Source organism: Rissa tridactyla, chromosome 21 (assembly GCF_028500815.1).
Source record: "Rissa tridactyla isolate bRisTri1 chromosome 21, bRisTri1.patW.cur.20221130, whole genome shotgun sequence".
NCBI lineage: Eukaryota > Metazoa > Chordata > Aves > Charadriiformes > Laridae > Rissa > Rissa tridactyla.
The window spans coordinates 2,240,937-2,266,805 of record NC_071486.1 but is presented as its reverse complement, the minus strand read 5'-3'; the positions used below and the strand labels follow the sequence as shown (position 1 = coordinate 2,266,805).

At 48.2% G+C, this 25,869-nt stretch overlaps 2 protein-coding genes across 5 annotated transcripts in view; both read right to left on the bottom strand.

Annotated features, from left to right (window-relative positions):
• The window catches only part of PI16 (peptidase inhibitor 16), an 11,893-nt gene extending 11,509 nt beyond the window's left edge, over nt 1–384 (bottom strand). The window contains exon 1 of one of the 2 annotated variants that reach the window (XM_054181301.1): nt 251–384. The gene's annotated coding sequence lies outside the window, so the exon portion shown is untranslated. The remainder of the gene's footprint in view (nt 1–250) is intronic. The other variant, XM_054181300.1, reaches the window with a different exon arrangement.
• Nucleotides 92–25,869, bottom strand: C21H6orf89 (chromosome 21 C6orf89 homolog). Of its 3 annotated transcripts, none has more exons than XM_054181306.1 (8): nt 25,789–25,869; nt 21,242–21,449; nt 19,801–19,966; nt 7,689–7,843; nt 7,246–7,367; nt 5,857–5,983; nt 5,053–5,176; nt 92–4,672 (listed from the first exon to the last, which is right to left on the bottom strand). In XM_054181306.1, the coding sequence occupies exons 2-8, from the start codon at nt 21,428–21,430 to the stop codon at nt 4,587–4,589; spliced, it is 969 nt and encodes a 322-aa protein (XP_054037281.1). In that variant the 5' UTR covers nt 21,431–21,449; nt 25,789–25,869; the 3' UTR covers nt 92–4,586. The 3 variants fall into 3 exon arrangements, with proteins under 3 accessions (XP_054037281.1, XP_054037280.1, XP_054037278.1); XM_054181305.1 differs by lacking the exon at nt 25,789–25,869 and adding an exon at nt 21,795–22,252; XM_054181303.1 differs by lacking the exon at nt 25,789–25,869 and adding an exon at nt 21,577–21,786.

The window sequence follows — 25,869 nt, the reverse complement described above, 5'->3', positions numbered from 1 at the left end:
CACTTTACAGGCTTTTTCCAAGTATTTACAAAGTTTGCAATATATTAAATTATGACCATCCGTAAAATTCTGCATTAAGTGCATATTTACATTCTTTTTTTTTTTTTTTTTTTAATCCACCACTGAATTTATAGTGTTCAGCATTGAAACAGTCTTTATGCATATATAGCTTTACCTCCTGGCACCCCTGAGCCTTTATAACCTGCCTCCCCTCCCTGTAGACAAAGAGATAATGCTAAAAATAAATCACCTGTCAGTTGTCTGAATCTCCAAAGCAAAGGGGAAGTCCAGCATCTCCCTTGTTTAAGCTCAGCAGGACAGTAAATCTATCCTTTACGAGGAGGAGTTTCCTGAAGAGGAGAATATAGAGTTCTACACACAAAAAAAATTTACGAAGAGGAGAAAGTTTGGTTCGCAGGAAGCAAAAGCTTTTTGCCCCCCCACCGAAACTGGCCTCACCCCAGAAAGCGCTCGGTTCCCCGGGGCTGAACATGGACCACCGAGCCTGGGACTGGGCTGACCCTGCCAACGTCCCTCCCCGGAGCAGCATTCCCGGTGTGAACACAGGGGTTTAAAGGCAGGAGGATCACAGCTTTCTGAGCAGCTGGTGTTCACAGAGCTCGTATGTTTAATAACAAGATGCTCTCCTGCTCCTCACCTCCTCTCGCTCCGGGTGTTCCCACGCGGCGAGCGGGATTTGCCGTGGAAGGGCGGACAAGGCTTGCTGCTAGAAAGCCGGGGAGGCCAGCCACGAGAGAAGGGAGGTGCTTTGATCCAGCCCAGTAAAACCAGTTTCTCTGCCAGATCATTACGGCAAAAGGACTAGCGGGAGAAGCTAAAGGCCCAAATTCCCGGGAAACCCGACCCTAGAAAGCTCTCCGGGGTTTTGCAAAGGGAGTTTGAGGCTGGGATCTGCAGAGCTGCCTTGGGGGAATTTGTGTGTGCAATGCCAGTGCGGAGGGGAAAAAAAACAACGCAGAAAGAAGAAAGGAAAAAAAAAAAAAAAGAATCAATAGAAACTGGCAGCTTGGCTCCCGTAGGGGATGCTGATTTCCTGGTACTGAAGTACATAATAATACTCCTTTCTCCCCCTTTCAGTTACCCTGAGTTCAGGACTGACTGAGAGCAACAGGTCAATGACCCCTGCTTTTGGAAACCAGCTTTAAACCACGATCCTCCTGCCCAGCTGACAGGCAACAGCCCATCTTTCCAGCCTGACAAGGAGAGCAATGACCCCTCTCCGCATCTCTGCCCACGGGGCTTTTCGGGTAGCACCGATTTCCGCGCCTCGCTGGTGTGATTTCAGAGCTGCTTTGCAGCCTCCGGCACGGTGGGCAAGTAGGAGTCCATCTCCCAGCTCCCAGGCAGAGAGCTCTGAAGCATGCAAGCAGATTTTTAAAAAGCTAGGATGCAGGCAGCGAGCAAGCACCCCTCTGAGCTGGGCAGGGTGGGGAGTGGGGGATTGTCCAAACCAGCTTGGATACGCGCAAGTGTCAAAGTGAAGCTAGAGGTGAGGGAGACCACGATGGGACACACACCCTCTGTGACTCATCCGATCACATCTGTCCCGCAATGCATCGATAGCTGAGAAAACAGCCACATTCCCCCCAGTCCAGCCCCGGCAGATCGCTAGGAGCTGCCAGGAACTCTAGGGAAGCCACAGCCTCCTGCGGCCATTGCAAAGGCTCTGTGAAGCCAGAGCCCTGGATGAGGAAGACGACCAGGGCTCGCTTGCAGCCATTTGGCCAAGGTGTCAACACCTCCTTTCGGCCATCCGAGTTTTGCCGCTTTGGCTTCACCTCTGAGTTTTCCATCCCGGCTCCTTGCCCGCGTTGCGATGCGGAAGGCGTTAGCACTACTTCTCTGGCAGCAGAAGACAGGAGCTGCTCTAGAAGCCATGCTACAGACCGGGGCTCCGCACTCAACAGCGGCCAGGGCCAAAATCGGCTCTTTATCAGCAGGAGAATTGCCCTCCTGTTTCAGTTTAGCAGCTAATTCCTTACAGCTTTTGGAAGAGGAAGAGAAAATATACTGGAAGTTTAAAAACAAATGATGTAAACTCCAAAGGGAGTGAGGTTGGGACATATGCAATGTATCGCCTAGACACAGATCTGGAAACTTATGCAGAGACCATAAAGTGCACTTGGAAAGCTGATCTGCAAACAGTCCAGATTCACCATCTTCTGTCCAACCAGCTGCAACTCTTTGCAGAGGGGAGAAGCAATACGTGAGAGCACTTTTGCTAAATAGGCACAAACCTGCCCTAGAACCGCCCCTTTCCCCCCAATCTAAACAGCAACCGTAAATAGATCCATTTTTTCCAATTCTTCCCAAAGGAGCCAGACAGCCACAATGGCTTAAGTGCGACTCACAAAATACAGGCATTTCGCAGACACTTGAGAATTGTCTCCGCAGCTTTTTTACAAGTTACATTCAAGGACACTTAGAAGGAAGAGCATCACCAAACCACCTGCGATCTCAGCACTAATGGCTCCAGCAGGTTCTCTCCCCACGCATCTCCGACCAAACGCTCTGCAGAAAGGGACCAGGTACAAAACCAGTAAGAGGTGAAGTAACCCCGTCAGCCTTTGAATTTGACTTGAGAAGCTGCCAAAGTGTAAATAGCAACAGTCACTAACAAGGCCCTAATTCTGCCATCACCAAACTCCCAAATTTCCATGAACTAAGCCCCAGGCTTTAAGAGGAGGGAGAGGGGTGGTGTGTGCATATGTGTGTGTGTCTTGGCATGTACAAGATTGCAGGTAGTGTCACAAGTGTAAAACACACCCCAAGCATTAACAATACTAACAGAAGCCTTATTAATCCCATTCCCTTTAATATTTTGCTACAAATTAAATTAGTCCTTTTCTCTTCTAAGAGAGTCAGACTCTCTCCCTTTGGTTCTATTAAATCTGGTCCGTGTTTGTCCAGTGTCGAGGGCCATGCACACAGGCTGACATGGGTGCTGCCGCTGTTCTTATTCGTTTACAGGAGAAAAACAAGGGTTATGCATAGAAATGTTTGTAGTGTCAAGGCCTCAAACTAAATTCTTTGGAGCAGGAGCTGGCCTCTGCCTTATGCTTGTACAGGAGCCAGACGTGGTCATCCCACTTGGCAGCTTTTGTCAGGCCCTAATAAGATTAATACCACGTTTGCTCCCATTCTCCTGGTCTTTTTCAAAAACAAAGGCTGGACAGACATTTTTCCAATCTGTCATTTTACGCGTACCTAAAATATTTACAGAGGAAAAGGTTCTCACTCGTGAGAACAGAGTTAACTTGCTTTCAAACAAAACCCCTCCCAATTCCATATTAACAAGTGTGAGAGTATGTCCTGAACCGCAGCCCTGGCCTATGAGTTCAGCCTCACACATCTGTAAATGATCTTCAACAGCAGGATCAGACCCAAAGGATCAGACTTGGAAGGGACCACAGCATCCGCGGCCTGCAAACACTGAAACCGAGCCTCTCTCAGGGCATTGGATAAAGCAGTGCTCAAGCAACAGGAAGCATGCGAAGGCAGCTTGGAAAGGACTCAGGAAAAACCAATGTTCGTTCTGAAGACAGAGTTCCAGGTCTGGAAGAAGCCGATGCAAAAAAAATGCCAGGGATGAGGAAACTTTCGGGTGCTCCCGTAGGTACCCTGGGCCAGGAACGCAGGCAGCACCTCTCAAAGCAAGGAGTATATGAACATGGTGCAGCCCTGGTGTGTCTCAGGTACACGATCAGAAGGTGAAACTTGTACAGAGCTGCTCTGCACCCAGCCCCATCTACATCCACAACTACTGCACTCTCAGCACCATCCCCACTAAAACTTGCATCAGGATTTTTGTAGGAAAGGAGGCGAAGGGGGGGAAAAAAGAAGCAGCACAGCTACTATTTGACTCACTCACAACCTGCTGATAGAGAACCGCAGAAGAGTGACCACAAGACACAAAGAAGAGGCCTGAAGAGATTCTTTTGGTACAAGAACAACGCAGTGGGTGAGGGTCTCTGCCCCGAAGCTTCAAGGCTCATCTCAGCCCTGGAGCACGGAGCCGACATGGGCTTTACAGGGTACACTACTGAGGCACACAGCTACGTACGTGATGGAGAGACGGGGTGGAGCTGGGACACGTCACCAATTCATTCCCTTTATAGAGCTGGCCTGACAAGACAGGCTCAAAGCCTCCTCCTCAGGAGGAACGTACACAGCAATGTCACACACCCCCTCCACTCCCAGACCCCCCCAGGAAGTTTCAGAAGTGCCATAATCCACAAAGGACACAAGGTGAATCTCATCCTGAGAAATCCGTCTGTTGTTCATGGAAAAAAAAAACAAACCCTTTGCTGCAAACCCAGGGCTTACCTGAGGGGACAGGGAAGGTCATAAATAGCTTGAGCTTCTCCCAAAATACATTTGAGGAAAGGCAAAGAATTACCTCGAGGGTCAGGAAAACAGTCATTTTTAAACACTGTAAACATGCAGGGTGGCAAAGCTGCCTGCCCCGGTTGCCCCAGCTCTATCGCTTTCAAGACATTGCCTTGGCTTCAAAGCTGAAAGTCTTCTTGTCCTGGAAACAGCTCTGTTTTCCCGCCTCACTGTTCTTAGCTAGCAGCTCCGTCACAAACAACCGCCGGCTCTGTCCCTTTGGCCATGAAGCTCATCGTCCAGTAATCTGCGCTGGCATAACCTTTGGAAGACGCAATAGAGGCCAAATTAGAGGAATCCATGTTTAACGACTGCTCGCATTTCCCATGAACCGATGGGGGTAGGCAGAAGCTCTTTGGAAAGACACTGCCCTCAATGACATGCTGGGTTTGTAACACCCAGCAGAGCATTGAGTCTTGTGTGGCCCATACTGTTCAGTTTTCACACTGAGCATCTCATCATATCCCGTTGTTTGTGTTCCAGGCCACAAACTCCCAGTCACTCCTCCACGCAAGCAGGTACACACCAGTTTGGAGGCAGTAATGGCACACAGAGGTGTCAGACAGAAAAGACCCAGTTGGAAGCAGTCTCCTGACTCTGAGGGATCTCCCAGACCCTGCATGCTACAGCCACAGTACTCACCCAGATCTCCAGCTTCCAGCTCCACCTTGAACATCTCACAGTGTCCTCTGCACGTGTCCAGAGGTACAACAGTCAGGGTGAGCTGTCCACTTCCAACAGCAAAGAGGCTGTGCAGGCTGTAGCTCTAGGATGAGAGGACAATATTTCAAAAGCATTCCTAGCTCTCCTTGGGTCTGTCTGATCAAACCAGGGGCCAGTCACTGCCCTGCCGCAAGGTGAGACAGTGCAAACCGCAGATTTGCTTCTCATCCCAGCTACCAGCAGATCATAGCTGGGGTCAGCTGCATGCAAGGGTCCTTCTCCCCTCTTCTGTCCAAGGCAATACAGGCCCTCCACACCCAAAAAGCCCACAAGAAAACGGAGGAGGAGATCAGGCTAGAAGCCCGAACTGTCAGTGAAACGTCCCCATGGCAGGTATCTCAGAATGGGTGACACTTACTGCCAGAAACCGCTCCTAAAATGCAACTCTTCAATGAATTCTGCCCAACCGTGCACAAAAAGACCATCCCTCATCCAGCTACAGAGCAAGGCCAGGACGTGAATGTGAAAGGAGCTGGGACACCACGCGGGCATCTGTAGCTGCTGAGGGAGATGGATGCGGGGTACCGGTACCACCCAAAAGAAACTAGATGCGACTTCTGGGTGGTGCAGCAACCTTGAGATGTCCCAGAACTGATACCACACTAATCCCTTCTGCCAGGATTCTATCAGCTGAAAATATCCTGCAAATCGCCCAAAGACTCGGGGGACTGGAGGACGAATCACAGACAGGGAGATAATACACCTCTGGGATGGATTTCTCACCTTATTCCCCAAATCTGGATGGCGGATGAGGAAGCAGCTCTCCAAGGACACTGTTTTGGGGAAGGACAGCAGAGAAGAAGAGGGGAAAAATTCCTGCAGAATCCAAGTTTTATTCACAGATTTGTTCCTAAACAAAACAAAACAACCCATATTAAAGAATTATCATGCAACGATAATGCTTGTATTTAAAAGGCTATTTCCAAGGTCAAAATTCTTCACAAATATTCATGCTTGATAAACAGCCTGCTGACAGACTAGCCTCTACGCGCAGAATTCGACCTCTCAGCTTCCAAACCTGTGCTCCTTCATACCTTCATCTTGGCACAGGCAGCAGGACCATGTAAACAGGGAACAAACAGATCATCATGGATCTCTAAACTTAACTTCCCTCCCACCTCTTCCCTTAAAATCATCTGAGTCATTGATCGGATCCATTAATCGCAAAAGATGCAGAGAGGTGGCATTGTACACAACCATAACTGAAACCACATGGCGAGGCAAGGGGAGTCCAAGTCTGTTCTCTAGGCCAGGGAATGTAACTGGAAAAGGCAGGGTGGGGCTTGTTATTTTTACATCTTTGTCTAGTGTCTTGACATGATTAATACTTCTGTCCCCTGATCATCCATCTACCAGTGCTGCAGTCGAGAAGTGCAGCAAGAAGATCCCATCTAAGCATTAGCCAAAGCACAGACTCCACCATGCCTTTCTCCAAGTCTGCTTGGACACTGCTCCTTTGCTCCTACAGAGGTGCCAGGGAGCCTGGTCCACACCAGGTGGCACCTTCTCACGTTACTTCTCACCCTTCTCCACATGAAAAGACTTTGCTAATAAGTTGGGTTGCTCTCTAATCTTAGAAACCTCTTAGAGACCTCTTGGAGTTCACATGTCTTGTAGCCACACTAAAGGCTTTAGCAAAAAGCTTTTAGTAACAGGGGGTCAGGATTAGGGTTGCCCATTTTTCCTGCGTGAAACCAAACACAAACTGCAGGATCCCCTGGCTTTCTGTTAATTCTCGGTGTTTTGCTAAAATCATGCCATTTCTTCTTGGTCAACACTAATGGTGAAGGATTTCCACTGGGCGGACAGCAGTGATGAGAAATGTAAACCAATTGCCTCAGGTGATCAGACCACAGCCCAGATGATTAACATATGGCCTGAAGAACAGGACTGAGCCGTCACTGGGATATTTTTGTCTTGTAAGGGGAGAAATATGCGAAGTCCCAGCCACAGCACTCCATTTTTAGTGCAGAAGTCTTCTGCTTGGATCAAACGACTTCCCTCCAGTTAAAGTGCAACGTGCAAGCGCCTGGTAATTCACATCGGCCAAAAGCCTGGGCACCCCTGCAGAAGGGACGCATGCATCTATCACGGGTTTTGTCTTTGACTCACCAGGGAAAGAAAAATGGGCAGCTCCACAATTCAGCTGAATTTTCTTCTATTATAACCTCTGCCAGGTCTGGATCCTGGGACTGAAAATGCTTCAGTTCTTCATAGGAGAGATGCTGCCCTGTCTTAAACGACACAAAACAAAGATAAAAGCTGGGCGCCTGGGGTTCTCTCCCTCTCCTATTTCCATCCTGCCAAAGAACATCCAAAAGTAACAGCTATCTAAATCGCTAAGTTTCCAACTATAACGATAATTAGTTAGAGGACCAACTTGCTAAGGATGCAGTGGGCTCCTCACCCCCTGACATCTTTAAACTGGGGCTAAATGTCTTAGATATATGTTCTATCAGCTGGAGTTTGTGGTTGAAAATACTGGGCAGGGGTCTTTAGGTGCTGCTAATCAAGAGTTTGGATTAATCATCTGGCCTGACATATCCATGCATTACCTTGATTAGAAAAGGCTGAGACCTCTGGAGCTTTTCTGATAGTTCTCCGAAGTCTGTCACTATCTGAAGGCTTTTCACAGCAGAACAGACTGTGCAGTTTGCAGGAAGCGTAGAGGTGTTCTGTCTGCAACCTGCTGCCCACCAGTCCTGGCATTCTTGGGAAGAAACAAGAGAAATGTGTTTAATAAGATCAAAAATGAATTGGAAAGGAGACAGACTCGATGATAAACTCATTCTCTCTAATATGAAACACTGAGATTTCTTATAGCTTCCAATGGTTGTAAGTTAATCAAAAAGAGCAAGTTTCACCAGGCCAGGGAACTCGTCACAGAACATTTACAGCACAGGCTGGAGATTCTGGAGATAAGGCTTGGGGTTGTGAGAAATGGGAGAGCTTTACAGAAATCACACTTTTCTGTACATATGAGGCATACAGGCTAAGTTACCCTTTCATTATCAATAGGAGGATGGCGACCACTATATATAGTGCAATTAAATCGAAACGAGTCCACAGTCAAAAGAGCAATCCTCAAGGAGACACCCAGAAGATTTTAAAAAAAAAAAAGAAGATCCAGCTTGAAAAGAGTAACTCTATTCTGGTTAGCACTGATGCCATGAACCCTGCTACGACATCCCTAAAATCACTACCCTTTACCACCGCATTAACTAAGAAAGATTCTGTCCCGGGCAGAAGATGCTGGGGAATGTGGGATTTCACCAAGACGTGCTGCTGCTGTTTTCACTCATCCCATGCATTGACTTGAAGATGAACTGGGGAGAAAAGTCCCAGCATGAGAAACCCCTGGACCACAGCTATATCCATTTCAAATTCCAGAAATCATTGTTACACCACAGTTGGCTGAACTGGCCTACAATGAACACTGCATATATTTACATCTTCAAAAATTCAATTTTTTTATGGGAAACCATTACTTGATGCCCATATCCCGCTTCCCTGCTCCAACTTAACAGCCCTCACAGCGCAAAAAAAGTAAGTAAACATTAACAGAAGAGACTTGTTGCAGCACTGAATGAACAGAAGAAGAGCTGATAATGCCGAACGCCCCATGTATTTCCATGCTAAAGGATCTGCAGGAGCAGCCGCCACAATAAAAGGAGGCGGCTTTAATTTCACAGCAGTGACAGCCCTGGTTCTACAGCCTTAATCTGACAGGGAGACGTTTAACTTTGTCAGCGGCAGCAAACCCACCCGAATGCCTGATCTGTCAGGGCGGATTAGGAAAAACTGAAGGCTCAGGACACACCTCACACAAAAAGTCCAGAGATCTGTCCTCACGCCAGGCCCACCCGCCCCCCCGCATGGTGCCAGTGCATGTCAAAAGAGCTGATGTCTCCCGGACATCGCTGCAGGCCACCCACTCGGGAAATGGAGCGGATGGGAAAGGTGAGAAGGCAGAGACAGTGAAACCTGTCTGAAAAATAAAATTGGGAAATGTGGACGCACAGCAGCTTTTCAGGGGGGGCGAAAGAGACCACACACAGCCTGCCTGTTACTGCCATCGCAGCTTCCAGCCACACTCATGCTCCCGCACACGGGTAATAACTGATGAACAGCGCTTGATAGGAAAGCTCTTGTTTTATTTTTCCCTCCGACATCTGCAACAGACAACAAGGAATGTTCTAGAGGATTTACGTTCATTGGGACAGAACAACAAGGAGCAGATTTGGATTAATTTTGCTTTTTTTCTCTCTAAATATGTCCAGTCGACTCCCAAATGCTGCATTTCCCACCCTACTGCTGGGGTATGGACTGAAAGGGACTAGGATATAATTCCCAGTCTTTCTGGAAGACGCATCTACACTGCTTTCAGGGAAAGGGGGAAAAAGGGGCAAAACAAAGTGTAAAATCCTTATTGCGAGCAGAAGTCCCAGTCCCATGAGAAACTGCTCCAACGTACTTTCCCTCCCTGCTCACAAGAGAAAAAAGAAAATCTTTGTTCCACTGCCTGTAGAAAGCTTCAATTTTACAACAACAAAAAAACTCAACTCACAAAAAACAGCTGGTCAGTGACAGGAAACAAAAGGCTGAAAGATCTCACCAGAGGAAGGGCAGTCGCCATGAAGAGAACAAGAAAATATATCTTATGGTGTCTCATCACACAGGGAGTAGCAATACTATAATTTCTTTCTGGGCAAAACTTAGAAACCTCATCCCAGAGCATTAAGCACAGTTGTCCCAAAATTTTCTCTTCGGGCTCAGGGCAGTGCCCCACGTAACGGGATGCTAATCAGCTTGACAGTATGGAGCTTGATTCCTCTTTTGAGCTAAGCTGGGATATTTGCATTCTCAATTGCTCGATTCAGGAGGTTATTTCTTTTCCCCATGAATAACCCAAGCGGAGCAGGGTTGAGACGCATTTCAAACGCCGCAAGTGGGGTTGTGGGATTTTTTTTTTTTCCTTTTTTTTTTTTCTTTCTTTTTTTTTGGTAATTAATCTTTTAGATTTATTGTTGAGGGTGTTAGTCTGTGCACCAGCATGCGTGTGACTGGCATGACAAGTACGGGCAGCGAGAAGCGCCTGCCCTTCCCAGGGAGGGAGGGAGAAGAGCCGGGGCGCAGAGGAGAGGGCATGCAACTGCACACTGGGGACCAGAGCAGGAGTTTTACCAAGGATGCTTATTCTCTCTTTCGATTACCCTCCCTGCATTCCTTTTACATTATCACCCTTCCCAGACACCCTGGGGGATTATTTTGGTTTAAGTCGAGCCCGCTGTCTGTGCGCACGCACAGTCTGCTCGGAGACTGAAAAGAAAGATACACTCTTCATCCCAGTGCAACCATCACGTGCAGCCGTCACACGATGGTCCCATCCACTCGCATTCAAATGTTAAAGTGCTGGGCGTGTGCAATTATCCCTGCGGAGCCCGAGTGCAGGAAAGCAGCTGTAGTATTGACACGTACAATATCCATTGCGCGACAGAAGCGCGGGCCAGTCTCAGCTAACCTCTCCTCCACGCTTGTGCTTTCTCACCCCTCTCTGAGGAGCAGCCTTCAGTTCGTAAAGCAGAACCTCAGCTCCCCATCGGTCATACCCACCTAATACTTCCTTTTATGCTTTATTGGCTCTCCAGAACAAGAGCTGTCTCCTCCCCTGTGTCAGGATATCTCCTAGCAGAGCCAGGGCTGGGGACTTCCAGCTGCTAACACAGCACAGACAGAGATAACAACTTTCCTTAAAATGCGCCTATGATTAATGCTAGAAGGAGTTTATGACTGTACTTTCCACTCTGCAGAAAAATAATTTTCAACTTGCAATTAGTTTCAAATGAGTACCCCGCCCTTCTTGGCCATTTTCACAGAGGATCTCCCAAGTTCTTGGCTGTCCCCAGAACTACAGAGGGGTGTGTGTGCACAACCCCAGAGATGCTGGGTGTGGATGATCAGATTGGAAGCTAAGAGGTTACTGAGAAGACCTGGCCCTGCTTCTACGGTTTTACTGCAGTGAAGCAATAAAACTTATGGAAACTTGCCCACATAGATCTGAGAGCAGCACCTCAGCAACAGCCCTGGTGTCTTTAGGGACGATATGGAGAGCTAAATATCAGTCTGCGACTGCAGCAGGTTCAAAGGGAAGCCCTGTAGCCGGGCGACCTTTTGCTCCTGCAAGACACAGGGAACCAAGGGCTGCTCCTGACCCTAACGAAGTGTTGAGAACGTAAACCCTGCTGCACGTAGAGCTGCAGGTGCTGAGGCAGCTTGCTGGCTCTCCACCAAGCTGGTTTGCTCCCCAGCACTCAGGAATACAAGGCTGAAGGAACCTCCAGCAGGCGAGCGATGGCTAGGTCTGCACAGGAAAGTCTGGTCCAGGGGAAGGGGGACTCCCCCAGGACTTCGCAGTAACCCCAGGTCTTCTGACCTTACAGGTCGTTGCTACCCTCACCCATGATAGAGATAGAAGAAAGCTTCCCGGAGGACTGCCTAATGCTCTAAGCAGCTCCACAATCTGCAAAGGTTGGTTCCAAATCCCCGATTCCTCTTAGGATGACACTATTCCCCATTCCCACCATGTACCTCACTAGGGACCAGCGCTACGAGGGTTCAGGGAACTTCAGGAAGCCTAGATGAACTCAGGGCTCTAAAGAAAGACTAGCCTGTGCGCTGAATATTCACAAGACGTTTCTCTGTCCTTTCTTGTAGGTCCATTGTACAAGTCTGGCTGCAAATGCTCATTAACACCCAAAACACTTTTGGAGTGTCCCTCACAGGATCCAACACAGCATCAAGAACTACAAAAATACTTGTAATCAGGGTAGGTGAGCAGGTAAAACCTCAGGGCTCTCAAAAAGCATGAGCAACTCTACATTGGCCAATTCAAATGTAAGCTCAGGATGGGATGGACTCACCTGGGCCCAACCCAGTGACACATTTATGGCACTGCACTGACAGCCACAACCTTGCTCCTACGCGCTACATCCAAAAATGAGAAGATGCTGATGTCCACTCCTACAGTGTCTCCCCTCAGCTGCACATTTCTAAAAGACAGGGAATTTTTCAAGGTGGATCTGAAGAGACCCTTCAAAAGAAGGGATTAAGAACTCAGCCTACGCTCTGCTGTCTGCGACCACACTTTCCCCTTGGCCAAAGAGACCCTTCATGGACTTGCATCTGACACAGACCATGGGATACTTACCTCGTCCATTAATTGTCATAGCAAAAGCCCAACTCCCAGTTGATTCTTATGGTTGACATAGGGTAGAGCTTTTTAAGAGGCATTTGACCCTACCTGTAAAATTCCCACTGATGAAGGGGCCACAAGATCCTCAGCGCTCTGACATCCGATTACTATCACCACAGAAGGGCTGCAGCTCTCCCTCCAGTTGGAAACATCTAGCTTCCAGATGCTGGATTTTACAGTGCTGTTTTCCATTATTTTAAGGACAGGGATTTGCAAGGTCTAGCCCTTAACCTTGAAGTGAAGTTGCAGCTCATAACCTACTGTTATTGCTTTGACAGCCAAAGAATATGCAGGCCAGGTTGTTCTTACTCCTAAGATACAACTAGCCACTTGCCACATTGAGACCACTTATAGATACTATACCATAGCCTCAAGTGAGTAGCTCGTTACTTGTCAAGCTATGTCATCGCAGCAGGACATACTATATGCTTATCACGCTCCCTTTCCTAGACTTTATAGAAAGATAAAACAGTATTTTAAACATTCAAAGCAATTTGGACATCAATTCATGATCACAATCTATGACCTGGGCAAATCTCATCATTCTTACTTTACAGCTGTAGAAATTAAGAGCTTTGCAATTACTGTGTGGCACAGTTCGGAGGAGACATTGGCAGCACTTGGCCCAAAAGCAACATTTCCCAAGCTCCATCTTGCTGAAATTTTTCACTAGGCTGAAAAATAATTTGATCATTTATAATGTCATGTCAAAGTCAGGCTAAACTGATGAGTTCTTGAGTAAGTCAGACAGGAATCATAAGGAGTGCTTATTAATTACAGTGTGGAAGTCCTGATTAAGGAATGCATCACAGTGGGGTTTTAAATCTATACTACAAAGAGGGTCCCTGTGCAACACAAGATCCTCACTTCTTTCTCATATGGAACTTTTTTGTAGCTCTGACTATATTTAATATATTTGTGCCAGGAGAAGAAAGTACCTCCCCATTTGGTTCACAGCATTTTTAGGAACAGCTAGCAACAAAATAACAGCTACAAACAAACCCATCAAGAAACTTCTACTTTTGTTCTGGGTAAAAAGTCAACATCTCGAAGAACTACTCATTCATTTCACTAATGGGTAACGGCTGGTCAAACAACCGAAGGATGATTAGTCAATCTCTAGCAAAGCACAAAAATGATTTTGATCCAACGAGACATTGTGAAATCAAGTCTGCTCAGCCTAGCCCAAGAGGAATTCAGAGTCCACTGGGGCAAAAGAGCATTATTTCCAGGAGAAATCTGCACCTACCAATCTAGAAAACTGAAGGCAGGGACCAAGCTGTCAGGAAAGCCTCCAAAGTCCACTCCAGCCTGCACCGCTGGTGACGTGCCCTAGAAGACAGCTCATGCTGCTCTGGCAGCGTCCACAGCAGCGGTCTGGCTCGGAGGAACAGCACGCTTTGGAAGCAAATCCCTCCCAGTTGCTGCCATTTGCCCGAAGGTGGCTTCACTCCGTAAAAGGTTTGATGTGCCTGTGTCACTAGCGCAAGGAGGGCTCTGCTAGGCTGCTAAATGCCTCTGCGACAGGCCACGCACGGCACGCTCGCTCTCTCTCCAGGGAAGCAAATCCAAAGCGAGAATTCGCTTGCTCTGCAAATGAGGAAACAAGAAATTCTGGAGGCATCAAAATATAGAAGCAAAAGGAAGAGTTTTTCATCTTCTGGATTACCACAATGATTTGGAGTTAGTTTACTGTCAGTAAATGCAAACAAACAGTCCACTGGCTGAACGGAGGCCAAAGTAAAGCAGTATACAAAAACAGCTTGGCACCACCCTGCACTGCAAAGTCAGCCTTTTTTTTTTTTCCCCCCTTCGAACGAGCCAAGACACACGTGTCTGTTGGTCACTCTCAGGTTATATTATAAAAGGGTTGTTTACACACACACAAAAAGAGATCAGATAAACTGGCAGCTGTACAGCGATGGGAGGGAGCCCTGCACAGTGCTGCAACCCACATACACCTCAAAACGCTCCAGCCCCTGGAGCGGGTGCATGAAAATACGCACAAACAAGAGCAAACCAGCTTAACTTTGCTTGGGGGGGGGGGGGGGGGAAGAAAAAAAAAGTGAGATCCTTGATGAGCAAGAGCAGAAGGCCACGCTGAAGGCAGCACGAAGTTAGAAATCAGATCCTGCTTTACCTCCCAAGCAGCGTTGTTGTGCAACCCTTTCATTCAGCGCAGGCCCATGTTCCTCGGGCTCACGCATCGCTGAACCCAGCAGGTCAGACGCAGCGTGGGCTGCAAAACCCACGGGGAAAGACTGGCTGAATACCTGGGCGCTTAAGCCCATGTCGAAACAGAAAGTCCACCCTCATGTAAGGCAGGCGTGCTGGATGCTGCCTTTCTGCACGGAGCTGCGCCAAGGATAAACACACCTCAGGGCTAAAGTAAGAGGGGAGGAGAGGAGTGTGAGAAGCGAAGAGAAACGCGGCAGTGGCTGGTCCACTGCAGGCTGCCTGCGAAGGGTTAAGATGAGAAAGACGGCCAGGACCTGGCCAGGCGCCAAGACAAGCCTCCAGCTAAATGGAAGGTGGCCAGCCAAGAGGCAGAGGCTGCCGTCCTCTCCCAAACACCCAGCCTGCTGTGACCCGTCCCCAAGGCACCCAGCAGGCCTTGGGACGGGACAGTGACAGGCCATTTACAAGGCGTTGCTTAAACACAGTTCCTCCAGCAGGGTTCCTTTCTCTAAAATAAATTACATATAAAACCCATAGACATAATTTTAGCCCTACTGGTCTCGGCAAAAAGGAATATTTAACACAAGGAGTCTTCTCCAAGCTAGGGACAACTAGCACAGGATCCCTTTTCCAACGCTGAGCTATGTATATGCTTGCATCTGATTTTAGGTGTGCCGAGCAGCTACCGATCCAGTTGATTTTGAACTCTGTACGACGTATGCGGTGAGGACTGGGTCTCATTATCAGAAGCAAAGTTGGATTTTCCTTGAGGTCGTTACAAACGCCTGCTATCGGTACAACGTGCAAATTGTCACGTTGTTGGATGAGAGCCTGTTCGCCACTGCCCGACCTGCTCTGCTGAGGTTTTTGAGCTGCGAGGACTGAATTTACCATAGGCAGACACACAGGTTCATGTAAGAGCAACTTAACGCTCTGCTCATCACGTCATTGCTCTGTGTGGCTTGCAGGAAACAGTCATCAACCAGTTGACATGAAAATTCATATTTAGATATTAACAAAGCTATACAGATGTCACACAGTTGTGAAGGGAAGAACCACTGAAAAACGAGTAGGGTGATCACCATTGTGGGTTTAAAACTACAAAAAAAAAAAAAAAAAGAGAGAGAGAAAACCCCTTTTCATTTGGCTCCAATTACTACAGACTTTGAGAGCTCGTTCACAGACCTGTTGGAGCAGGGTCAGAGGCAGCCCCAGAGATGCTGGGAGGGCTGGAGCCCCTCTGCTGTGGGTACAGGCTGAGAGAGCTGGGGGGGTCAGCCTGGAGAAGAGAAGGCTCCGGGGAGACCTTCCAGCCCCTAAAGGGGCTCCAGGAAAGCTGGGGAGGGACTCTGGATCAGGGAGGGGAGCCATGGGACAAGGGGGAATGGATTTACACTGGAAAAGGGGAGATTTCGATAGGATCTAGGGAAGAAATTCTTGGCTGTGAGGTGGTGAGCCCCTGGCCCAGGTTGCCCAGAGAAGCTGTGGCTGCCCCATCCCTGGAGGGGTTCAAGGCCAGGTTGGACGGGGCTTGGAGCAACCTGGGCTGGTGGGAGGTGTCCCTGCCCAGGGCAGGGGGTGGCACTGGCTGGGCTTTAAGGTCCCTTCCAACACAAACCATTCTGTGTTTCTTTTATATTATTTCCTAATGCTTGCAGGGAGAGGGAGGTACCTGCACCCCTACTTACCACCAAAGAACTGAAACACAGAGGGAATGACATGTCCACCCCAGCCTATGTCAGAGAAGAGAAACGAATCCAGGTTACATAGGCCCTACTTTCTCCTTGGGACAGCACCAGAAGGTCAACCCATGTGCCCACCCAAAATCCACCGTGTTCCTTATAGGAGGTAGAGCCCAGAGGTCTGCAAACCCACTGCCTCCCTGGGGGCTACCTGAAGCGCAGATCTACCCGGTCAACAGCCACAGGCCGTGGCGGTGAGAGGCGTTTCCTCCAGCCCAAAGCAGGCAGCGTGACCCAGCACTGGGGCTTTCACAAGCTCTGCGTAAACACCAGCTCAGGAAGACCAAATGCAAACCACATTTATGCAGAACTTTTCCCCAACTGAAGGGACCTCAGTTCCTAGCCCTGGGAAAACAGCTGAAAAAGAGGCATGGACGCCAAGGCCAAGGGTCTAAGAGTCAGCTTTGAAGAAACAAAGGGTGGGAACATTAGTTTTAATATGGGAATTGGTCCGGGGGTGAAAGCCAGCAAGCAACGGAGCAGAGAGACAGGCAAAAAGGAAATTTACTTTGGACCTAATCCTATAAACTTAACGCAATCAAGAGCTTTGTGGACACTGCTCCTCACCTTGGCCGCTCAAAGGTCCACCCACAGCCACCGACAGACAGGCAGCCCTTGTTATCCACAGCACGGCTCTTGGGGTGGAAGGGACGAGGATGATGGTGGGGATGAAGGCAGATCACCCTGAGTATACTGCACCCCCGCTCCTCCCAAAGCCTCACCACTACTCTAACATGGGGCTCTGGCTCTTGGGGTAAAACCAGGCATCCGAGCTCCCTTTGTTCTGCAACACACACCTGCCTGCTCAGCCCACATCTACCAGGAGACCAGGCTCCAACCTGCAATCCCGGAGACAGGAAAGCTGCTCTGGGCAGGCTCAGGAGGGACAGCACGGCCCCAGAGCACATCCCCACGCAGGCGGGCTGTCCCTGCCTGCCCAGGCGGCTTCAAGCCCGGAGGAAGCAAACTGGACCACCCATGCGCCCACACTGGCCACGACTGGGCTCCGTCCGCACCACGTTGGGCGGCGCAGGCAGGGGAAGCCTGCCAGCGCTGCCGGTGGGCCAAGGCAGCCTCCAAACGGCTAACAGGTGGCTTTCAACAAGAACAGCCCGAGCTGGATTTGAACTGGTGCCCAAGCACAGAAAGTTCCAAGTTTCCTCCTCAGCCCCCTCAAAATTTTCATCTACCAGGATCTACGTAGAGAAAGGACTCGTCTGTACATCGAGTCCCTTCGTTAGTGCTTTTCTCTGCTGCTCAGTCTCCTTGGACAGTGCCATCTCCTATGCAATCACGCACCAGAGAACACTACGCCTGCTTACAAAACCTCCCGGCCTTATGCTCACATCAACAAACAGGATGACAAGCCATAGCACTATCCCTTCCCTTCAGCAGACAACAAGGCCAAAATTAAGGGCAAAACGTCACATCATGCACAAGGCAGGGCTGACAGACAGCTCGGGAGCCCCCCAGCCTCAGGTCATGCTGCTCCCTCTTCCGGATCCCTGCTGGATGGCTTTACTATGGTCCACTCAGCAGCGAGCCGTGAAGTTGACACCAGCGCCATTGGGACAGCCGGATGCTGGGAGGGCCCCGGGGGCCACAGCTGCCTGCTGGGAAGCCAGGACGTGAGGGATTCCCACAGGATCCCAGCCAAGGTTCAGGCTGGGTGCTGCACTCTCCCATTCCAATAACCAGAGTCTAGTCCACTTTCTTTTGCTGAGGCAGGATCAAAGTTACCCCAGCCACCCCTAGCGAATACGTTAATTGGGACATGCTATGGTTTCCACCACACCTAATACTGTTGGAAAAACAGAGCGGCAACTGCCTCATCCCCTCTGCACCTCCCCTCCTTTCCCCAGAGCTCGCTTGCTGTGCGCCCTATTGCTCATGACTTCAGAAGATTTCCGGGACTCATGGAGGTATGAGGGGTTTTATATGCATTTAAACAATCACCTCACATCCTTCCTCCCCATCCATCCTTCCCTTTTGCCCTGCTCCTTTGGATGTTTCCCTGTCTCCTCCCCATTCAGCTGGTTTCCCCATCAGTAGCCCAGACTTGCTCCTGCTCTTATTTATCTTCACAGCAAGAGGCTCGTGATTTCAGGCAGCCCTTGTCCTATAAACCTTTTGCTGTCCCAAGGAACCTCCCTGGGCTCTCCCCACCCAAGGGAGCCTGGCGGCATCTAAAGGAAGAACCTACCAACCTTCTGAACAAAACTTCACTGAACAAATAGGAACATTAAAGTTCACGTTGGTTTCCTCCTCCATACAGAAGCAGAGGGGTCTTCACTCATGTCAAGGCTGAAATGCAGTAGATACGCAGGCTACAAATGCCAAGTTGCTATCAGAGCCATCTCCTCGCCTTTGTTTTTTCCTCCCTGTGAGAGATGCCAGTGTATAAGGAAGGAGACGAACAATGGGGGATACCCCATCCCACCCATACGGGCCCAAACCAACAGAAATCCCATGTGTCAGCGGAAGAGAGGGAGACACACAGAGAAAATGCAGGACGGTGCTGGCATTTCAGGGCGCCCTTTTTAGCTACGGCAGGAAGGTCAGAGCCAGAACAGGCAACTCCAACACAATGAGCTGCCGAAGCTAAATATAAACCCGTCGAGGGCATGGATACAGGAGTTTGTTTTTACAGTGAGCCGACAGACGATCAACATTGTGCCACATCCCTGCTCAAAATAATTCACAGCTTTATCACCACTGACAGTCTTTGTATTTTATCAGAGGCAGAGCCCATGCTTACACCCATTTGCCAGTCTAAGTCAGTGGAAATGACTAACTGAGAATGAGAAATACTCAAAATTTTCCATCTCTATTATGCCAGCCTAGGAAAATCTATTATGTTGCTCTCCCGTGATGGGACCACCTCATTAGGGAGCCATTTATCTAGCTTCCTCACACACACATTACTCTTAATGTTAGGTTAACTGCTATAAACGCCCTAGCTCTCAAGCCCCAGTCCTTTCCCAACATGCCACTTGGCAAAAACTACCCTTCCTCGTCACGTGTTGAGGTTTTTACACTTTGCTCATAGATACCAAGATTTGGTTGACAAACTGTTTTTGCCTGCTTACTCGGGGGGGGGGGGGGGGGGGAAAAAAAAGAAAAAAAAAGTGACATTTACCCTGCATAACTCAGTATGATTCTCAGAACTGAAGAGATCTTTTTAGAGGAAGGGGAACTCTTGTGGAAGAAAAAACCTGAGGTGTTAAAAGCAAGAAAAAGAGAACGTGCAAGAACAAAACGAAGTTAGAGACAAAATATGCTTCAGCCCCAGTGAATGGAAGGAAAAGTGCCCTAGCTAGAACTCAGGATGCTATTTTTAAGTACAGTGGTAGGAAAAGAGAAAACCATGGTGCCATGCCAGTAACACGTTTGTTATTTGGTGCCCAGGGAGACACTCAAATGATTCGCATGGCTGATATTTTACTTGGTGTTTCTTGCTAGGCTTATGTTACAGCAGAGAAATCGTTTCCTTACTCTCGAGCATGTACTTCTTGGCAATGGGCAGAGAGAGCAGCCGGATGTGACCGATGAGGGAGCCCCAGGCATGGGCTCTGGAGAGCGGAGCTTCGGGTGGCAGCGGGCTGTATGGCTGGATCACAAAGTAAACAGTCAGCAAGACCAATCCCAGCGTGAGCAGGCCCTGCGAGAGAAAAGAGGCATGTAATTAATTATATGCAGTGAGTTGGTTGTGTCTTCAGAACAGGACACACCTTCTGGCTGGTATCAAAGGGTTGTGGCTGCGTGCTGTAACAGGAACACTCACATTTTTGCTGTGGCTCCTTGTTCAACTGCAATGCTATTTACGTACACAGAGTTGTCACTCAGTTTTATTGTTAGGGGTGTCCAAGGACAAAAATCAAGCAGCCTTCAAACCCAAGCCACACAACTCTGTTCTTCTATCTTAGCACTGCAAGTGATCTAGCGCCAGACCAATGAGGATCATCTACAGATACTTCCAATTCCTCCCACCTAATCAAATAAAAGCTCGCACTTCTGCCATACCTCTTACACAAGGTTTTCAAGGCTTTTTGCAAACATCCGTCAAGCCTTGAAACGCTTTGGCAGAGTTGGCACCAGCTCCCTCCTCCATACCAGAATCCCAAATAAGCCTTAAAGAGATGACATGACGCATTTCGCCCCCTGGCCAAAGTCAAAGTGAATCAACAACAAAAACAAGAACAGAAGCCAAAAGTTCAAGCTTCCAGTTTCCTGTTCTCCTGCCTCATTTTACAGCTTTTTATAGGACACGAGGAAGAAAGCTTGATTTTTTTTCTAAATAGAAACCATCCCAATGATTTTGTACAGATGACACTAAAATATTACTGAATATTATACCAGTGGGAAGCTTTTCATCCTTGTAGCAAACATCTCGAACCTGCCTAACAATAGCATCCTTTCACCCACTTTGCAAAACCTTTTACAGCATCTTTTAGTTATGGGTCTCAAAGCATTTTTCTAGCATCAAGCATCACGGCAACCAGTTTATTAGACTAGAAGGAGAATAAAGACAGCCAAGAAGCTTGTGACAGGATCAGAAACAGAACTTGGATCGCTTCATTATTCAACCCTGAACTTTAAGAATCTCCTCCCTTCCTCACAGTTCCACTGAGGGTGTTGACACTAGGAATCTTTGCCTGAAGAATCAATCCAAGCCTCATTCTTTAATAGTTTAAGGAGAGGAAGGTGTTGACATGTTAAACTTTCAATGTACATGAGTAATTTCAAATCTTGGTCGGCTGTATTCTGTTTTCAAACAAGCTCGTGGGACAAAGGAAGGAAACTACACTTCACAGCTTTTTAAATAAAGAACTCACAAAAAGTCATCAAGAAAACGCAATGGGAAATAAAAGGCTCAGGTGCAAAAGAAGAACTCCGACCCTCCAAATGGTCTGCACATGCCCAAAAGACACCTTACCTTGTAGAGCGCTACTAAGATAGGGTACCGCGGAGGTCCCCTTTGGGGTTCATTTCTTTCCAAGAGCTGCTTGATAAATTTCTCAATGGCTTTTTCTGACATCCCACACTGGTGGCCAGTCTGCCTCACTAGATCAATCGTCTCCGATAGCTTGTCATAGATGCTGAGCTCGTTGGCCGAAAGCTCCATGGCCTCCGATGAAAAATCCCTGCGGAGAGATTCAGTACGTTAACAGAAAACACACTCCAGCCGTACAGCTCAACACCAGCATGTGCAGAGAGATCACAGGAACGTCGCAATGTCTAGGCAAGAAGGAAGGCTTCTCCGGAGCAAACCTGTTCACAGCCTGAGGCACAACATCTAGCTGCAATCCTAATAGTCTCAGCTGGTTCAATATCTCCCTGGGATTGAAAGAAGCCGTGAAATTTCCTGACAAGAGAAGAACCGGCTGAGATTCACAGCTTATGTAAATGAACAAAGCTTCCCAGAAATCAATGAAACTCCATTTATTCATCTATTCCAAATGAATATGTCCCATAAAGCGATTGCTCACCAAGTACAAGAGCCGGCAATACAAAGCTGATCATCACACACAGTAGCCAAGCTAAGCTCGCCTGCGCTATCATTTTAGTCACTTATATTAACGTAGGTTTGTTTTCATTAAATCTCCTGACAGCAATAAGAACATGATAGAGAAATAAGCAGTTCACGTGGGGCAAAGTTCAACAGTTTACAATTTGTTTAGGTTTTCGCAACATGACATCCAGGCCAACTGATTATTGAGTAACAGTAACGTGATAGCAGCATGCTCTGCAGGCAACGAAAGGTCCTAGTTCCTCTGAAAATTTGCCTGCAGGTCGTTCAGATGCAGAAATACCACCTAACTAAACACCACAGGAAGAATAGCATCGTGAATGCAAAACAGAGACAAAATGGCATTTAACAGCAAATTATTTCCCACCGTGAAATTTCAACGGGGAAGCTTGTAAGAACACACCTATGAGCGATCAACATTAAGATGACCACAAAAAAAAAAAAAAAAAAGAAGATAAATGCGTTCCTCTACCGCTCCCCCTGTCTGCCACAAAGGCAGAGCCTTGCGATACCAAGAGCAGCAGATGGGCTGAAGAAAAGATGCAAAGAAACTGCTGGACAAGCTAATAGCTGCCAATGCGAGAATCTTATCGTTAGAGAGACATTTAGCCTCAGAGAAACACTGCTGGGGGAAAGGGAGCATCTGTGAGGCCTTGCTTTGCTTCTTGTTTCTGAGCTGGGAAAACTAACTTGGATCAAACTGGAACAACCAAAACTCTTTCTGGAGAGACACAATTTAGCAATGCATCACCCTGAATGCACAGCCTGAGGATCATCACATAAAAAACACAAGCAGCACAACCAATACACCCAGCTCACAGCTGAAAACGGCAATCAGGCCCCTTTTTCTCCAAGTACCCCCTGACACCAGCAACCCGCTCGTGAATCCAGCGTTCTGCTTCACCCAATTCACCACCTCGCCCCAGGGAGTCTGGCGCCGTACTGCAGGAATTGTATAACTATTTACACAGGTCTGCTCTGCACACACCTCGCAGCACAGCCGGCGTTTTAAAAGCACAGATCCGTTTTGCTCACTCGAGAACAAGCTGACAAGCACTGCATAACATGCTACCTAAACTTAGATTTGCTCTGCTGTAACTCATTCTGGCTGCTCCTGCAGGACAAATCAGCCATAAATGGATGTACGTACCAAGAAATAAGATTTCACCAAACTTGAAATCTGATTTGCCTTTAAAGAACTGGTTGACAGCTCTCCCCCTAAACCATGGGCTCCTACAAGCCAGAACCCAAGCCATGTGTCGTGGTTTTGGCCGGATTGGCCAAGCAGAATGACAGATGGCCCTCCCCCCGACCTCCAAAGAGAGGAGAGGAAGAGACAAGGAGATGTATGAGTTTAGAAAAAGAACTAAACTACTTTAATAAAAATATTAATAAATAATTAAATAATAAATAATAATAAAATTTTTAAAAAGTATATACACAAAACCGTATCCAGCTCCTAGGATGACCATCCCATCACCAGCAGGCACAGGGAAAGTCCCAGACTGGAGACAGTGATGGGCAGGAGCTGAATTCCGGATCTGGAATCAGGAATGCTCAGATCGGGATCAAAGGCAGACGAACAGACAGGGTCCTCCTCGGACGTCGGCCATTGAAGAAAGAAGACTTGACCTTTTGATCCCTCAGCTTTTATACTGAGCGTGGGGCAGATGGGATGGAACACCCCTGTTGGTCAGGTTTGGGTCACCTCTCCTGTCCGCTCCTCCCTACAGGTGGGACCCCTCTAGGCTTTTCCACTTCTGACTCTCTAACGGGGCAAATAACGAAACTAGCTGACCTTAGTTGTTATAGCAGTAAGTATAAGCAAGAGCCTCTCTGCGTACCATCCCTTGGTATAATCAGGTCTTATCACACAGAGAGAGAACAGTTTCTGAACAATATGCTGTTAATTTCAGAGTTTAGTCAGTTAGAAGAGGCCCAGCTAAAAAGTAAAATTACAAGACAGAAAATTGGTTCTGTTTTACCTCACACCAGGACACCATAGCATTTTATATCTTTTTTTCCTGCAGTGCTAGAGTGTAGTTTCAGAAAAAAACCAACCACTTTTCAACAGGACTCTCCCTTCCAGATAAACTCCCTGTTCTGCTCTTGCACATTTGTTTATGTGGTCACATGGTGAATCAGATCAGGAAAATTATCTGGCTGAAAAATAACTCCTATTTGTTTGGTCAGCAGCTGCCTAAGCATCCAACTCAAGCAGTTAATGTCAGATGTTACATTAACATTAGTGTCAAATTTCTAGCCACAGCCTTAGAAACACCAAAAGAGTAAAATGCCAAATTAAAACCTAACCCCAAGCACGCAATGAGAACATACTGCACTACATTGCCAGGTTAATTAGCTCCTGGCCCTGTTCTACTGACATTCCTTGCGTTCCATGCAAATATTTGTCCCAGATCTTACCACCTGAGCAGCCCCATGGGCCAGCAAAGCTGCCCTAAACCAGGTTTGATCAATAATATCTCATTATGGATCGTAAGCTCTCCAAGGCAGGAACCTTTTCTTGTCTGTAAAGCACCTGGCATGCACTTGGCTCTATGAAAACAATACACTGCTTTACAAACTCTTTCATTTATGTAATACCCTGCTTCATATAACAAGCAAGAGCCAGCACATCTGCAGGACATTAAATGCCTTTTTTTTTCCCCCTAGCTTTTATGATTACCCTAGTTTGCCTTGATGCTGCAACTGGTGCATTAAATGGTCTGAAAGGTTATCTAGCTTCCTCAGGCTCCCGTGTGCCAAAGCTTTCGCCCGTGAAGTTCTCCTGTGCTGAATTCCAGCAGTTTCAGCGAGCTTTCCCTGCTTACAGAATCTGCCTGGAACCACTTAAAACAGAAATGCTGTCAAATGTGGTGATTTCCCCCTTTCCAAACAGCAGGAGCATCCCGCTAGGATAAAATGCTGAGATGCATCTTCCCCCACCCCCCCGCCCCCCCATTTGTCTTCAACTCTGAACAAACACCTTTGTAGACAACCCCTGCAAGTCACAGGCACTAAAAACCCAATGCAGCTCCTTGGCAAACTCAAAAGTAACCAAGGTCCTCAGCTAGGAAATAAGGCATTGGGCTCTCACATTGTTTTGAGAACAGATGAGGCCTTAAAAAACAAATAACAACCCATTATTTCCCTTCCTATTACCACAATACAACCGACAAAATAATAACAACAGACTACTGTACCCGCTCCGCCATCACACACACAGACTGAGCAAGTCTTATCCCTTGCACACAGCAGCCCCTCAGAGACAGGCCTTTGAAACGAGGGAACCCATATGTTAGGGCTATTTTTTTATAAACTCCGCCACCCTAGGAGGAATAAGCAGCTCTCTCTGCAGACATACATAGCGATGGTTCTCAGCCTGAAGGGTTTCCACCAGAGCGCCCAGTCCCACCCGCAAACCCTATGCACAGCGAGGTGTTCCAACCCAGGCCTTAGAAAGATAAATATTTAGAGAGAAACGCTGTCGCAGGAGTCTTTAAAAGGGAAAGCTTGCTTGCCTTGCTGGTGAACCTGAAACAGCGATATAATTAAAAAAAACCCATTCTCATCTGCTTTAACACCATTAATCCGCCTCCCTCGGCCCTGCTCAGGGGGGTCAGGTCCCAGCTCTGGGCTAAAAGCCCTCCGGAGCAGGGCCTGCACCCCACCACAGGCCCACGGCATCGCCCTTATTAATCTCTGAGGCAGAGGAGCTCCAGCCAGAGCCTTTCTTTTTTTTTAATTAAAAAAATAATCAATAAATTGAAGGCGAAAACAGCCCCCACCCCCGCAGCTGGGCGCCTGGCGAGGGCCTGGCTGAGGCCCGGGGAGCCCCGCCAGGCCCGGGGAGCCGCCACCCCCCACCTCCCGGCCCGGGCCCACCGTGAGGGGCCGAACTTCCCCCCCGACCCCCCGGCCCCGTGCCCCCCGTCAGCCGCCCCCGGCCTCACCCCGGCACCGCCCGGCGGCTGCCCCGCTCCGCCGCCCGGCTCCGGGCTCCTCCCGCCCGCGATGGAGGCGGGACGCGGGGG